General features: G+C 41.3%; 1 protein-coding gene across 1 annotated transcript in view; it reads left to right on the plus strand.

Moving 5' to 3' along the window:
* The window catches only part of LOC144685061 (mucin-5B-like), a 287,277-nt gene that overhangs the window by 48,079 nt on the left and 223,192 nt on the right, over positions 1-16,006 (plus strand). The window contains exons 23-25 of the mRNA XM_078549595.1: positions 8,727-8,906; positions 10,744-10,983; positions 13,113-13,269. Coding sequence (XP_078405721.1) covers positions 8,727-8,906; positions 10,744-10,983; positions 13,113-13,269 — 577 coding nt within the window. The remainder of the gene's footprint in view (positions 1-8,726; positions 8,907-10,743; positions 10,984-13,112; positions 13,270-16,006) is intronic.

Genomic DNA, 16,006 nt, shown 5'->3' on the forward strand with positions numbered 1-16,006 from the left:
GAATAGGGCAGTCACATGGACTTTATGTGAGTAGATTGGGGAGAGGACTTAGTTTGTAAAGATAATACAAACAATAACTCTAAAACAAACAAAAGGGCACAATAGACAAAGGGAAATCTAAAAGACAGAAAGTAATTGATTCAGGGGTGTGAATTAAGAAATGTATGAGAGAAACTACATTACAGAAGAAGGATGGGTTTGTCCGCGTTGCTCAAATAGGTATTCGTTCTACAAATGCACAGAGTATAAGGCAAAAAGTTGAATGAATTGCAGACACAAATTCAACTTTGAGTGTATGACATGGGAGCCATTACTGGAACATGCAAGGTGGTCAAGATGGCTACTGAAAAAGCAAGCTATAATGTCTACGGGAAGAATTGGAGGAAGAGTAGCTTTTGTGATTGAGGATGAAATTACTTCAATGATAAGAGAAGATATAATGAGAGCTAAGTAGGCAGCGGAGACTTTATGGCTAAAATTAAGAAATGGTAAGGTATTTATGACCATATTGGGAGTTTTATAAAGGCCCACTGACAGCAGCAAATACATGTAAGACAAGCATGTAGCAAAACCAGAGATGTTTAATTGAGGGATGTTAAGTTTTATGCAGGCTGGTATAACCAGACTATCTCATGTGTTAAAAGCAGTGAATTTCTTGTGTTCAGGATAGTTTTCTAAAACAAAAGTGCCAGGTAATGACCATCGCCAGCAAGAGAGAATCTAACTATTTCGCCTTGATGTTCATGACAATGCTATTGCTAAATATTTCACCATTTGCCAGAAACTGAACTGGACTAGCCATATAAATACTGTGCCTACAAGAGCAGGTCAGAGGCTGGGAATTCTGCGGCGAGTAACTCACCTCCTGACTCCCCAAAGCCTGTCCAGCATCTACATGACACAAGTCAGGAATGTGATGAAATACTCTCCACTTTCCTGGATGAGTGCAGCTCCGACAACACTCAAAAAGCTTGACACCGTCCAGGACAAAGCAGCCCCACTTGATCAACATCCCATCCACCAGCTTAAACATTCACCACCTCCACCATCGACGCACAATAGCAGCAGTGTTTACGATATAGAAGATGCACTGCAACAACTCACTAACATTCCTTTGACAGCGTCTTCCAAACCCATGACCTCTACCAGCTAGAAGAACAAAGGCAGGCAACGAATGGGAACACTACCATCCGGAGGTTCCCCTCCAAGCCACTCACCATCCTGACTTGGAAATATATCGCTGCTCCTTCACTGCCACCGGGTCAAAATCCTGGAACTGCCTTCCTAACAGCGCTGTGGGTGTACCTATACCACATGGACTGCAGCAGTTCAAGAAGGCAGCTCAGCACCACCTTCTCAAGGGCAATTAGGGATGGGCAACGAATGCTGACCCAGCCAGAAGAGCCCACATCCCATAAATGAATAAACAAAAAATGTCCTAGAAGCAAAAAGGGGGAAAGCCATGTTAGATTCTATAGTGAGTAATGGCCAGATTTAGTTACAGCCAAATAGAGTCTGTATATTTACATAATAGCAATCACAATGTGATCGAGTTCAATATTGTGTTTCAAAGGGAGAAATACAGAACAGTTACTAAGACTCTAGATTTAGGTGAGGCTGGCTTCAATTGGATGAGATAGATGCTGTCCACAGTAAATGGGGTTGAACTGTTAATGAGTAAATCAATAGAATAGCAGTGAGAAATGTTCAAAAAAGATTTTAACTCATACAGAACCAGTTTGTTCCCCTAAAGGGCAAGAGCACTACTTGCCAAAAAAGAAGCCATGAATCACAAAGTTGATAATAAAAAACATAAAACTAAAAGAAAACATATACAAAAGAATCCTTAAAATTGTAAAGATTCTGGCAAAAACGTTAGTCCAAAAAGAAACTTGCAAGGGATATCAAAATCAACACCAACATTTTTTACAATGATATTAAAGAAAAGATAGTCAGAGGCAATGTGGGCCCCTTGAATACTGATAGTGCTGATATTGTCAATGAGTATATGGCAACTGCAGACATGGTGAATAATTACTTCAAGTCATTAGAGGGGTCTCACCCAGCTGGACAATAGTGGAAGATGGGGTCAACCATTTCAGATCTAGAAGGACGAGGAAGGATAGTTTACCTTTCGTTATATTCACATAGGATGTTATTTGTGACTTTGGGGTACTGTGGCAAGGACGGAAACCTGATCTGGATTCAAACATGGAGTTCCGGGAAAGATGGGTACAGGGTGACAGCACGTTCAAGGACTTTGGAATCTATCCACCTCCGCCTTAAAAATATTCAACAACTCTGCTTTCACTGCCTTTTGAGGAAGAGAATTCCAAAGACTCATGACTCTCTGAGAGAAAAAATTCTCCTTAACTCTGTCCAAAATGGGCGAACCCTTATTTTTGAACAGTGGCCTCAGTACTAGATTGCCCCACAAGAGGAAACATCCTCTCCACATCCACCCTGTCAAGACCCCTCAGGATCTTATAAGTTTCAATCAAGTCGCCTCTTACTCTTCTAAACTCCAGTGGATACAAGACTAGTCTGTCCAACCTTTCCTCAAAAGACAACCTGCCCATTCCAGGAATTAGTTTAGTAAACCTTCTCTGAACAGCTTTCAATGCATTTAAATCCTTAAATAAGGAGACTAATACTATACCCGTTGCTCCAAATGTGGTCTTACCAATGCTCTGTATAACTGAAGCATAACCTCCCTACTTTTGTATTCAATTCCCCTCGCAATAAACAATAACATTCTATTAGCTTTCCTAATTACTTGCTGTACTTACATACTAACCTTTTGCGATTCATGCACTAGACACCCAGAATCCTCTGAATCTCAGAGCTCTGCAATCTCTCACCATTTAGATAATAAGCGTTCCTTTCCATTTTTGATGCCAAAATGGACAATTTCACGCTTTCCAAGATTATCACAGAATCACAGTGCAGAAGAGGCCCTTCGGCCCATCGAGTCTGCACTGACACGTGAGATTATATTCCATTTGCCAGATCGCTGCCCACTCCCTTAACTTATCTATTATCCCTTTGTAGCCTCCTTGTACCCTCTTCACATCTTACTAACCTACCTATCTTTGTGTCTTCAACAAATTTAGCAACCAAACCTTTGGTCCCTTCATCCAAATCATTTATATAAATTGTAAAAAGCTGAGGTCCCAGCACTGATCCCTGTGGCACACCACTCGTCATATCTTGCCATCCAGAAAAAGACCCATTTATGCCAACTCTCTGTTCCCTGTTAGCTAGCCAATCTTCTATCCATACCAATATGTTACCCTCTACACCATGAGCTTTTATTTTTCACAATAATCTTTGATGTGGCACCTTATCAAATGCTTTCTGGAAATTTTAATACAGTATATCCACCGATGCACCTTTATCCACACCATATGTTACTTCTTCAAAGAAATCCAATAATTGGTTTAACATGATTTCCCTTTCACAAAACCATGTTGACTCTGCCTGACTACCCTGAATTTTTCCAAGTGCCTTGCTATGACTTCTTCGATAATAACTTCTAACATTTTCCCTATGACAGATGTTAAGCTAACTGGCCTGTAGTGTCCTGTTTTCTGTCTCCCTCCCTTTTTGAATAAAGGAGTTATATTTGCTATTTTCTGATCTATTGGAAGCTCCCCCAAGTCTGGGGAGTTTTTTGAAAATGAAAACCAATGCATCAACTATCTCACTAGCCACTTTTAAGACCCTAGGATGAAGTCCATCAGGACCTGGGGACTTGTCAGCCCACAGCCCCAACAATTTGCTCAGTACCACTTCTCTGGTGATTGTAATTTTCCTGAGTTCCTCCCTCCCTTACATTTCCTGATTTACAGCTATTTCTGGGATGTTATTTGTACCCTTTCAAGTGAAGACTGATGCAAAATATCTGTTCAATTCATCTGCCATCTCCTTATTTTCCATAATTAATTCTCGAGGCTCACTTTCTAGAGGACCCATGCTCACTTTGTTAACTATTTTCTTCTTTAAATATCTATAGAAACTCTTACTCTTTATATATCTAGCTAGTTTCACTCATACTGTAATTTTTCCTTCCTTATCAACCTTTGCTATTTTCTTTATATTCTGTCCAATCTTCTGACCTACCACCTGTCTTTGTGCAATTACATGTTTTCCCTTTGAGTTTGAAACTACCTTTAATTTTTTTAGTTTCCCACAGATGGTGGGTCCTCCCCTTGGAATTTTTCGGTTTTCATCGAAATATATCTATTCTGTGTATTCTGAAATATTCCGTTAAATGTCTGCCACTACATCTCTATTGACCTATCCCTTAACCTAATTTGCAAGTTCACTTGAGCTAGCTGTGCTTTCATGCTCTCAGAATTGCCCTTATTTAAGTTTAAAGTACTAGTCTTAGACCCACTCTTCTCTCCCTCAAACTGAATGTAAAATTCAATCATATTATGATTGCTGCTACCTAGGAGTGCCTTCATTATGAGGTCATTAATTAATCCTTTCTCGTTGCACAATACCAGGTTTAGCATAAGCTGCTCTTTGGTTGGTGCCAGAACACGTTTTTTTTAAGAAGCTATCCTGGGAAACATTCTATGAATTCTTCATCTCAGCTGCCCTTGCCCATCCTATTTTCCCACACTATATGCAAATTAAAATTGTCCATGATTATCGCCATACCTTTCTGACAATCTCTCAGAATTTCTTCCTTTATACCCCGTCCTACCATATGGTTACTCTTAGGGGTCCTGTACACCTCTCCCACAAGTGACTCCTTGCCTTCATCATTTCTCATCTCTACCCAAACTGTTTCTACATCCTGATTTCCCGTCATTGTATGTCATTGTAACCTCTATTGTACTAACACCATTGCTAATTAACAGAGCCACCCCTCCACCTTTCCTTAGCTTCCTGTCCTTCCTAAGTGTCACATACACTTCAATATTCAGGTCTCAATCTATGTCATCTTGTAGCCATGCCTCTGTAATGGCTATCAGAGCGTATTTACTTATTTCTATTTGTGCTATCAATTCATCAGCATAGTATTCCCTGGAATTTAGAAGGTTAAGAGGTGATTTGATTGAAGTTTTTAAGATATTACGGGGAACTGACAGGTTAGGTATAGGTAGAAATTATTTCTGCTGGGTGGTGAGTATAGGACTAGGGGACAGGGCCTAAACATTAGAACCAGATCTTTCAGGAGTAGAGTTAGGAAATACTTCTACACAGAAAGCATGGAAGAAGTTTAGAACAAACAGTAATGGATGAGAGGTGAATTGTTAATTTCAAATCTGAGACTGATATATTTTTGTTACCTGAGACTATTAAAGGATGTGTAACAAAGATGGGTATATGGAATTAGGCCACAGATCATCCTTGATCTCATTGAATGGAGGAAAAGATATGAGGAGCTTAATGACCTACTCCTGTTCCTGCGTAGTAACATCTTGCAATCTGTGAAATTCTTGCACTGGGAATTAATGGGTGGAATTTAACGCTCCCCTCAGAGTGAATGTGGGGGCAGTAATATGGGGCAGGAAGGTGCAGCACTTCACTTTCCTGACTCCCCATCCATTAACTCTGGAGTGGGGAATGGTTGGGAACGGCTTTCCCCTCAGGAGGCCAGTTGAGGCCATCAAGTGGTCACTAAAGGGCCTCTTCCTGCTGCTGCTGGCATTGAACCAATGGGAGATGGTGGCCATGTCAATTGGGTAAATTGCCAGGTAAACCCTGGTGGGTACACCTGGGGCCTCCTCATGCATCCTTTGCTCAACAGAGGGACCCTCTGGTGGCAAGGGAAGGTCCCTTGGTAAGACGTCCCTTGTCCTTCACAACAACCCCCCAACCCCCCTCACCCCCATCCATTGTCGGGGCTTCCCTGACTGGCCCCCGTGATTCCGCACCACTCGCTTTATGTTCAGGAACTCCAGCGACAATTTTCATTCTTGGGCCTCCTGCAATGGCAACAGCTTATTGTGGCGCCTGCAGCAGTGAAGAGTTGCTGGTGCTGATTGGCCAGCAGCTTTCAGAAGCGAGCGGGTAATGGTCCCTAGTGCAGCCGGGAATCCCAACAGCAGCCAGTAGGCTGCTTCAGTGGGACTTCACCCTGGTGTGGTTCCCAGAAAAGGCCGTGCTGGGGTTGCTGCCAGATCTCCAGCCGGTGGACAGGACCACCGCCCTGACCATTAAATTATGACTAATAATTTTGTTAGATAGATGTCAATTTAAAAAAAATGTTCTCTTTCAAATTTGTAAGTGATGTGACAGAAGAATGGTCATACACACGTACTCTGCCTGAAGGCAGGTCCTTGGCACATTGTCTGCCGAAACTTCATCCTGAGCCACTAGGCAGTTTTTGTCATTGGTGGTTTACCATTACCTCCACTCTGGCGGGCAGGGTGAGGAGGCAGGTCCTAAGTCTACCTCAGCCGGAATGGGAATCTAACCCACACTGTTGGCGTTATTCTGAGTCACATGCCAGCCATTTAGCCAATTGAGCTAACTGGCCCTCGATTGGAAATCAAGTTTTATATATTTTATTTTTATTCTTACTTTTACTTTCTTTCTCTTCTCTCTTTCTTAGACAAATTCCAGCAAAGAGCATACTCTTTGAGCTGGACCTTGTTGGAGCCGGGCATCCCACGGTATGCCTGTTAGTTAGATATTTTTCATACGAACATACATACGAATTAGGAGCAGGAGTAGGCCACTCGGCCCCTCGAGCCTGCTCTGGCATTCAATAAGATCATGGCTGGTCTGATTGTAACCTCAACCCCACATTCCTGCCTACCCTCGATAACCTTTCACTCCGTTGTTATTCAAGAGTCTATCTAGCTCTGCCTTAAAATTATTCAAAGACTCTGCTTCCACTGCCTTTTGAGGAAGAGAATTCCAAAGACACTCAACCTTCAGAGAAAAAATTTCTCCTTATCTATGTCTAAAATGGGTGACCCCTTTATTTTAAACAGTGACCCCTAGTTTTAGATTCTCCCCCAAGAGGAAACATCCTCTCCACGTCCACCCTGTCAAGACCCCTCAGGATCTTAAAGATTTCAATTAAGGCACCTCTTACTCTTCTAAATTCCAGCTGATACAAGCCTAACCTGTCCAGCCTTCCCTCATAAGACAACCTGCCTATTCCTGTATTAGTCTAGTAAACCTTCTCTGAACTACTTCTAAAGCATTTACACCTTTTTTTTAAATAAGAAGACCAGTACTGTACACAACACTCCAGATGTGGTCTTACCAATGCCCTGTACAACTGAAGCATAAACTCCCTACTTTTGTAATCAATTCCCCTCACAATAAACAATAACATTCTATTAGCTTTCCTAATTACTTGCTGCCTACTGATATTTTGTGAGTCATGCACTAGGACACCCAGATCCCTCTGAATCTCAGAGCTCCTCAATCTCTCACCATTTAGATAATAAGCTTCTTTTTTATTCTTTCTGCCAAAATGAACGATTTCATATTTGCCCAAATTATATTCAATTTGCTAGGTCTTTGCCCACTCAATTAACCTATCTATGTCACTTTGTAGTCTCCTTACATCCTCTTCACAATTTACTTTCCTACCTTTCTTTGTGTCATCAGCAAATTTAGCCACTATCCCTCCAGTCCCTTCATCCAAGTAATTTATATAAATTGTAAAAAGTTGAGGCTCCAGCACTGATCCCACCACTCGCCACATCCTTCCAACCAGAAAAGACCCACTTATGCTTACTCTTTGCTTCCAGTTCGCTAGCCAATCTTCTATCCATGTTATCCCTTACACCATGAACTTTTATTTTCTGCAATAATCTTTGATGTGGCCCTTTATCAAATGCCTTCTGGATATCTAAGTACAGTACATCCACTTTATCTCCCTTTATCCGCAGCACATGTGACTCCTTCAAAGAACTCCAATAAATTGTGTAGTTACAATTAGGAGGCCCATACACCATTCCCACAAGTGACTTCTTTTAGGCATGTTTCAGTTCAAAACATTTTTATACCGTAGTGTGCTATTTGCGCAAGCTGATAATGACATGGTGCAGCAAAAGGACACCTGGAACTTCAGTATCCAGTGGGGCCAACAGTATATTTCCTTAACCAATTAGATTTAAGGATTGAGAAAGAACCAGAGACTGAGAACTGGATCTCTTGAAATGGGTGAATTAGAATCTAATCAAATACAGAATGTGAAATAAAGTGGAGAGGAAGGTCAGGTTAAGAAAGAGAAAAGAAGCATAAAGTAAAGGTAAGAACAAAAATAAAAAATGTATAACTTGATTATTTTAAAAATCTCTAAGAACAGTTAACCACCCAAAGGAAAGAGACTCCACAGTTTCAATTGCTCCATTTCTGGAGCAGAGAGTTGATTGGCATTGGAAAATCATGTCATTAAAAAGGCACTTGCGTTGTGATTATCAGACTGAATTTTCTGTGATGAGCTTAATGAGCACTTCATTTTCAAAAACAGAAAGGTCTTAAACATTATGCTGAGAAGGGTGAGATGCCTTTTGTACAAAGCGAATAGTGGAGCAGCATAAATTGATCAGTAAATTCTGGAGGTTCACAACTCATTTCTAAATCCCCTGAACTTGCTGGACAATTTGTACATTAATAACTCCATGTGTCATTATAACACACAGTATAATTTTCCGATCAGGCTGAGCCCAATAGATGGATGGTGCAATTTATGTGCGTCTGTTTTATGTGATATTTTTCTAATATGATTATTTAAAACCTTTCAGAACTTTGAAATAAAACTCTCAGATGGAAAGTTTGAAGTGGTGAAATTTAGTAGCAGAAAACACATTCCATATGAAGTGCGTTATCTTGGCATTTACCTTGTAATTGAAATGAAAAATGGACTGGTATTGATCTGGGACAAAAAAACAAGCTTGACTATTAAACTCAGTCACTCCTTTAAGGTAAGTGCTTATTCTTGAACCTTGATGATATTACAAAAGATGCTCTTTATATTAACTTGAAATCTTTTGAACAAGTAAGTCTTACATTGACAACAAACCCTTATCATTGTTCTTGGTAGAAATATCTCAAACCTGTTCACATATGATTAATTGCTCTGAGGTGGAGTGACAGTTAATAGCTGACATAACACACACTGCCACGTTGCGTTAGCATTGTGGTTTCCTGTTACAATTTTCATTGCCTGAGCTTGATTTTCACAACTTACCATCCAGTGGGGAACTTTGGGACCTTCTCTAACTGAATCTAAACAAAAATACATGAAACACACCTGGAAACTAATTGTCAAAATGCACCAATAACAAATACTGGAGGAGAAGCTAGCCTTCCTGTTGATTTTAGAGAATAACATGCAGTGGGAAAAAACAACCTATTCAATTTAAAATTCAGATCTTTGGATGATTTAACTTTGATATAATCACCATTACTGAGCATTACAGTATTAAAACAGTACTAAATATGGAAATAATTAATGTTTTGACATCTTATTTCATGAGAATATATGGAGCGAGTAAGATGACTAGAGTGACTATTATTGATTCTCTATTCACTACAGCATCATTGCAATGACTCATTGGAACTGCAAAGATCTTTTTGCTTATTTTTAACACACTGAATATCCAACACTCATAACTACTGATCTATATAACGAATCTTTATCTTCTCTTGTTCATTGACTGCTTTGGGTTGATGAGCATCAAGTAACATTTCTACAATACAAATGCCAAGTAATGACCAATCCAATGGCATTGCCTTTGCTGAGTCCCTTATCATCAACATCCTCAGGGTTACCCCCTTGCCCAGCCCAGATAAATGCTTTGGCTACTAGAACAGGTCAAAGGCTAGGTTTTCTGCAGTGAGAGGCTCACCACCTTATCCCTCAAAGCTTGTCATCCACAAGACACAAGTCACTTGCCTGGATGAGTGCAGCTCAAACAACCCTCAAAAAGCTTGATGCCATCCCAGACAAAGCAACTCGCTTGATCATCAACTTACCCACGAGTCTAAACATCTAAAGGACTCCTCCCCCTCACCCATATCAGGTTGTGGTGGTGTGGCTGCATTACGCTGTACTATCTACAGGTTGCAGGGCAGCAACTCACCAAGGGCTCTTCAGCAGAGAATCCTAAATATGTGACCTTCATCATTGAGAAAGACAAGGGAAGTAGGTGCAGGGAAACATCATCACTTTCAAATTCTCCTTGAAGTCATACAGTATCCTGACTGAAAAATACCATGTATTTCCTTCAAAGGTCGCTGGGTCAAAATCCTGTAATTCCTTACCTCACAACATTGTGGGTGCACTTTTATTACAAAAACTGCAGTGCTTCAAGAGGAAAACCACCCCACCACCTTTTGAATGCAGCCTCTGATGGGCAATAAGTGCTGGCCTTAGCAGCAACATTCATATCCTGACATGGAATATATTAAAAAAAAAGTTAGAGCAAACACTGAGAATACAGAGATCAAAATGCTAATCGCTAGTCAAACGATGTTATTTTCGATTACTGAAAAACCATTAACAGTACCAAGTGTAACCATTTTAATGATCTACTAAAGGGACACTGGGTTTTCTAAAATGGGGCTAGTAAACTTATTTTGTTTGTAAATGAACAATGACTGATGCAAACCACTATGATGCCTTTGGAATGATAAGGTACACAGTTCCATTCTCTCCCACCACCAACAAGTTATTTTTAAAATCACCTTTTAAATGGAACATCAGAAAGAGAGGATGAAAGCAAGTCTAACCATTGTCACCTTTACTGGGCATTACAGGGTACCATCTGTGGATTGTGTGGAAATTATGATGGCAATGTACAAAATGACTTTACCACTAGAAACCAATTGGTGGTTGTAAACGCGGAGGAGTTTGGAAACAGCTGGAAGGTGTCATCTTCCTGCACAAATGTAAAGAAAAACAAAAACCCTTGTTCAGTTAACACCCATCGAGATGCATGGGCTCAGAAACAGTGCAGCATTATCAAGAATGGACCATTCAAAGCTTGTAATGTTCAGGTACAGTATCTTTTCACCACATTATATGATTAATCTTCAAACAATTATGTGTGAGAGCAATAATAGTTTCCATCTTCCTGTGTAGCGGACTTGTAACAATTGCCAAGAGCAAAATATCTTTCAAAGCAAAGGGGCAAACTCTCCTTAACTTTCTAGTGACAACTGAGAAAATGGAAAAACCCCAGAATCCTTTTTACTATGTATGTCACAACTGTGCAGTAAGTTTTCCTTGAGGAGTTTAATTTATCCATATTTAGAATTCATAAGCTTTTGCTTTGCCCACTGTTGCAACTCAGCCTGGTAGTGAAGGCTACCAGGAACTGAAGCCAAGTCTTTTTACACTCAGAAGCTTTTATTTTTAGAGACATACATTACATACCATGCACCTCTAATCCAACAGTTCCGGCCTGCTCCTATATGTATGGGTAGGTAGATATTACCATAGTCTATGAGGGACAATAAGCATATGTCTCTCTATTAAAGAGAGAGACACAATTGACGGGCACCACTCCCCATGAAACATGGGGCAGGCAAGGAGGTAGGTTCCAAGTCTACCTCAGCCTGAATGGGAATTGAACCCGTGCTGTTGGTGCTATCCTGGCAGCAGGCACAATGCAGTCATTCTGAGGCAGCCAGCTGTTCATGCTGTCCTTGGATCCCCACAAAGAGCCAGAGGGTGGCTTTCTGGGTCAAAATGTTGATGACTCCAATTTGCCACCCGACCATATGAGGACAACAGTTATAACGGGGCATTGGAGCCCCCAGGAACACAGTACACCAGACAATCGGTTTGCTCACACACCACCTACAATGCTTAGACTACTTGGGGAGGCCCTGCAGTACCCACCAGACACACACCGGCTGTCTAAATTTGTGCGGATCTTCTCCATGCTCCATAATACAGCCATTATGAGGGGGCAGACATTACCTCCAGGAATCCAGAGGTCACCATGGCAGGAGGAGGAGGCAGCGAGGATGCATCCTGGCCCTATTCACATGGACAGGCTGCCAGACAGCACCTGCCTAGATTAGATTTTCAATCAAACTACTTGGCTTGACGACCATGGATCCATCATTGCTTACAATTGCTCCACCACAGCATCCTCCTGCCTACCTTCCAACAATAAAAGCCAACCACAAAAACCTTCTTATTAATATCTTTATCCAACAATACATCCAATTATACAAACAGAAAGGAGTTCTTCACCCTTGTGAATTCCCTTAGTGCCTGTCTATAGAATGCCTTTGCTTGTCCATGTGCTCCCATGCGGCACTACCCCAAGTGGTTGCAGCAAGATTGGTGAAAAGCTGCTGAAATTCACTGTGGGAGGTTGAAAATGGTGTCACAGAACAGTTTTGAGCCTTGAGTGGCCGGGTTCAGACCCTATCGCCTCAGCATGGAAGGCAGCCATCTTGGCTGGTTGCCTGATAGGCAGCAGCAAGTGCGCTGGTGGGGTATTAGTGGTGTGAGCCAGAAGGTTGCCATCCTGAGAGAGGGCAGCAGGTTTGTGTTCCACAATGCCACTGGCACTCACACGGAGTAGCAATCCTAATAATCACAAATTGCTAGACTGCCACAAGAGGCTGCATGTCCATTTGAGCACTGAGATCCACAACCATGATGGCAGCAGTCTGAGCCTAGATTTCCTGAACTCTGTCTGAGCTCAGCAGCAGTACGGGGATATTGGGTGGCTTCCACCTGGGCTGGAGTGGAAGCTGCAGTTAAAGATTTGAAATTGAGGAATATAAAGGATCCAAAGGAATTGGGTCATAGAAGGTATGTAAGCATTGGGGGCTGAATGGCCTCCTCCTGTGCTTTAATGTGTATAATTCTGTGAAAATTCTCCTTTATGAGACTGTGCTCAGGGAGTCTCTCAAAATGTTAGCGGTGAGCTGAGTTTGAGATAATCTGTTCTGTGAAAGGTTCCCCAAACAATGAGTTCACTGCCCTTTCTGCGATCTGTCAGCTTGGACTGGAGCTGTAACATTTTCATTCCTTCTGTTCCGAGCCACACAATGTTAGCTATGTAAGTGTTTCTATATGAATATGTACCCTGGTAAATAAAAATTGAGATATCCATCTATGTATTCTTTCATGAGTGCAAAACTTTCCCATGTTTACTTTTCAGATCAACCCAGCCCCATATTATGAGGCTTGTGTGCATGATGCATGTGCCTGTGACACTGGTGGAGATTGTGAATGTTTGTGTACAGCTATAGCTGCTTACTCTTTGGCCTGCAGCATGGTTGGGGTGTGCATTTCATGGAGAAGCCCTGAAGTTTGTCGTGAGTAACGTTCTGCTTGCATTCAATTTTTGGCTTGGGGGCCGGGGGGTGGGGAGGGTAGGGCAGGGTATCTAATGCTTTTTATTGTTGCAGGCAGGAGGGGAGTTAATTTAAACAGCACTCATTTCTCCTCTCACCACCCGTCCATAAACAGAAAAGTTTTTCTGATTTATTTCCCTTTTTATAAGAGGTGGTGTATTTCCCAACCCCTCGGTTTTGTGCAATCCAATTTTCTACTAATAACCCCACAGTAAAACCGAGATAGGATGAACTCAAAAGGTTAGTTTATTTGCACACACTCAAACAAGGAAAGAGGGTTTGCAATGATTGTCTCACCTTAGGATAGTAAAAAGAGGGATAGAGAAAAGAGTTACAGTACAGAGACCAAAGAGGAAAAATATTCTTTCACATGGGCTCAGGAGTCCAGGATCAAAGTCCAATGCAATATTCCTTCACAGAGGTAGGTGGGTTGAAAATCAATGCTGTATAATTCACTTTTCTGGTGCTGTTGACTTCACAGGATGAGACAAGCATGCAGAGTCTTGTAGACAATGGTACAGAATTTCTAGAAGAAGCAGCATAGATGGGGCCAGGTGTTCAACCTGAGCAGAGATCTTTTTCTGTGAGATTACCAATTAGATGATTAACAGGGGACTGAGCTTTACAGTTCAGCAAGGCAATATTACTGGGTCTACAAGCCAGGAGCTCATGTCACATGACTTCCACTCTCCACACTGTCTTTGACAAAGGATGTGTATCCCTTATCTGGGTTCCTGAGATTGTTAAATGCCTCAACCATTAAGAATTGAAAGGAAGGTTGCAGGGCCCTTTGTCTTTGCAGATGAGCAGACTCCTGTTGACCAACCTGGGTTATGAAATGCAGATGGCCTTTGTATAGTTCTCTTTGAACCCTGTGCAGCCCACATGGGGTCATTAGTGGCTCCCCAGAGATAATGATGTGCGAGTTTCCCCAATACTGCCAGGCAGCTCCTTTTGTTCAGGGGTCATGGACAGACATAGATTCAGCCATTTTAAGGATCTTTGCTCCTTTATTAAAATTTTAGAAATATCCATGAGGACATCATTATATATGTTTTATAAAAATATACAGTGTGAGGTCTTAGTCCATCACACTATCAAGTTCCCCACCATCCATGGCTGAGGGACCATGCCTCTTAAGATTTTGTAGTCTATGAACAATACCAATCTTGAGTCAGAGAGGATATGCAAAGGATGTTATATTCCTGAGTTTGCCATTCATGCCCTTGAGAAAATAGCAAACAAGTTTGTTGCTTCGTTTCAGGAACCTGGGTTGAGAACATTGCAATTCAATAATTCAAACTTGCATCCTGCTATCTCCTCCATTGTCTTACACAACGTGTTAGTGCTCTTAATGTCTTGTGCGCCACCATCTATCTGTCCAAATTCATTATCTTTTAAAGCTTAATATCTATCTTAACAATGCACTTAGAAAAGTGTAGTATAAATAGAACAAGACAGCATGGTTTTACAGAAGGGAAATCCTGTTTGACAAATTGATTAGAGTTTTTTGAGGATGTAACTAGTCGGGTAGATGAAAGGGAACCAATGGCTGTAGTATACCTGGATTTCCAAAAGGCATTCGATAAAATGCCTCACAAAAGATTAAGAAGCAAGATAAGGGCTCATAGAGTTGTGGGTGATATATAGATAACAGATAGAGAATTGGTTAACGTATGTGAAGCAGAGAGTGGCCATAAACTGGGCATTTTCAAGTTGGCAGGCAGTTAACACTGGAGAGTCGCAAGGATCAGTGCTGGGGCCCCACCTATTTACAATGTATATTAAAGACTTGGATGAAGAGTAATAAATCTAAGTTTGATGATGATACAAAGCTAGGTGGGAATGTAAGCTGTGGAGAGGGCACAGAGAGGGTGCAAAGAGATATAGACAGGTTAAGTGAGTGGGCAACAAGATGGCAGATGGAGTGTAATGTGGGGAAGAATGAAGTTATTCACTTTGATTGTACGAATAAAGAAGTAGAACATTTTTAAAAAAGCACAAAACTTGTAAATGTTGATGTTCAAACAGACTTGGATGTGCAGTGCGAGGGGGAATGATCCAGTCCATGTAGGTACCGACAACAAAGGCAGGATGAGGAAGGGGGTTCTGCATAGTCAGTATGATGACCTGGGTACCAAAGTAAGAAGCAGAGCCTCAAAAGTAATCATCTCTGTATATTACCTGAGCCACGTGCAAATTGGCATAGGTCAAAAAAGATTAGAGAGATTAATACATGGCTCAAAGACTGGTGTGGGAGAAGTCGGTTCCAATTCTTGGGGTACTGGCACCAATACTGGGGAAAGTGGGATCTGTACTTTTGGGACGGTCTACAGCTGAACCATGCTGGGTCAAGTGTTCTTGTGAATCACATAACTAGGGAAGTAGAGAGGGTTTGCAACTGAATAGTGGGAGCAAGTGTTCAAATGTGGGAAGATGTGCTCTATCAAAGAGTAGAGACAAGGTAAGAGAGAAAAGTATTAATATGGTAAATGATCAACAAACAGTGATCGGAAGGGACAGAGAGTACAAGTCTAAGAGTAAACTAACAGATAAGACTAGAGGTTACAAAAATAACAAAAGGACAAAACTTAAGGCTTTGTATTTGAATGTGGGTAGCATTCGGAACAAAACAGATGAACTGACAGTGCAAATAGAGATGAATAAGTACGATTTAATAGACGTGACAAAGACATGG

This window comes from Cetorhinus maximus, chromosome 9 (assembly GCF_964194155.1).
Source record: "Cetorhinus maximus chromosome 9, sCetMax3.hap1.1, whole genome shotgun sequence".
In the NCBI taxonomy this organism is placed as follows: domain Eukaryota; kingdom Metazoa; phylum Chordata; class Chondrichthyes; order Lamniformes; family Cetorhinidae; genus Cetorhinus; species Cetorhinus maximus.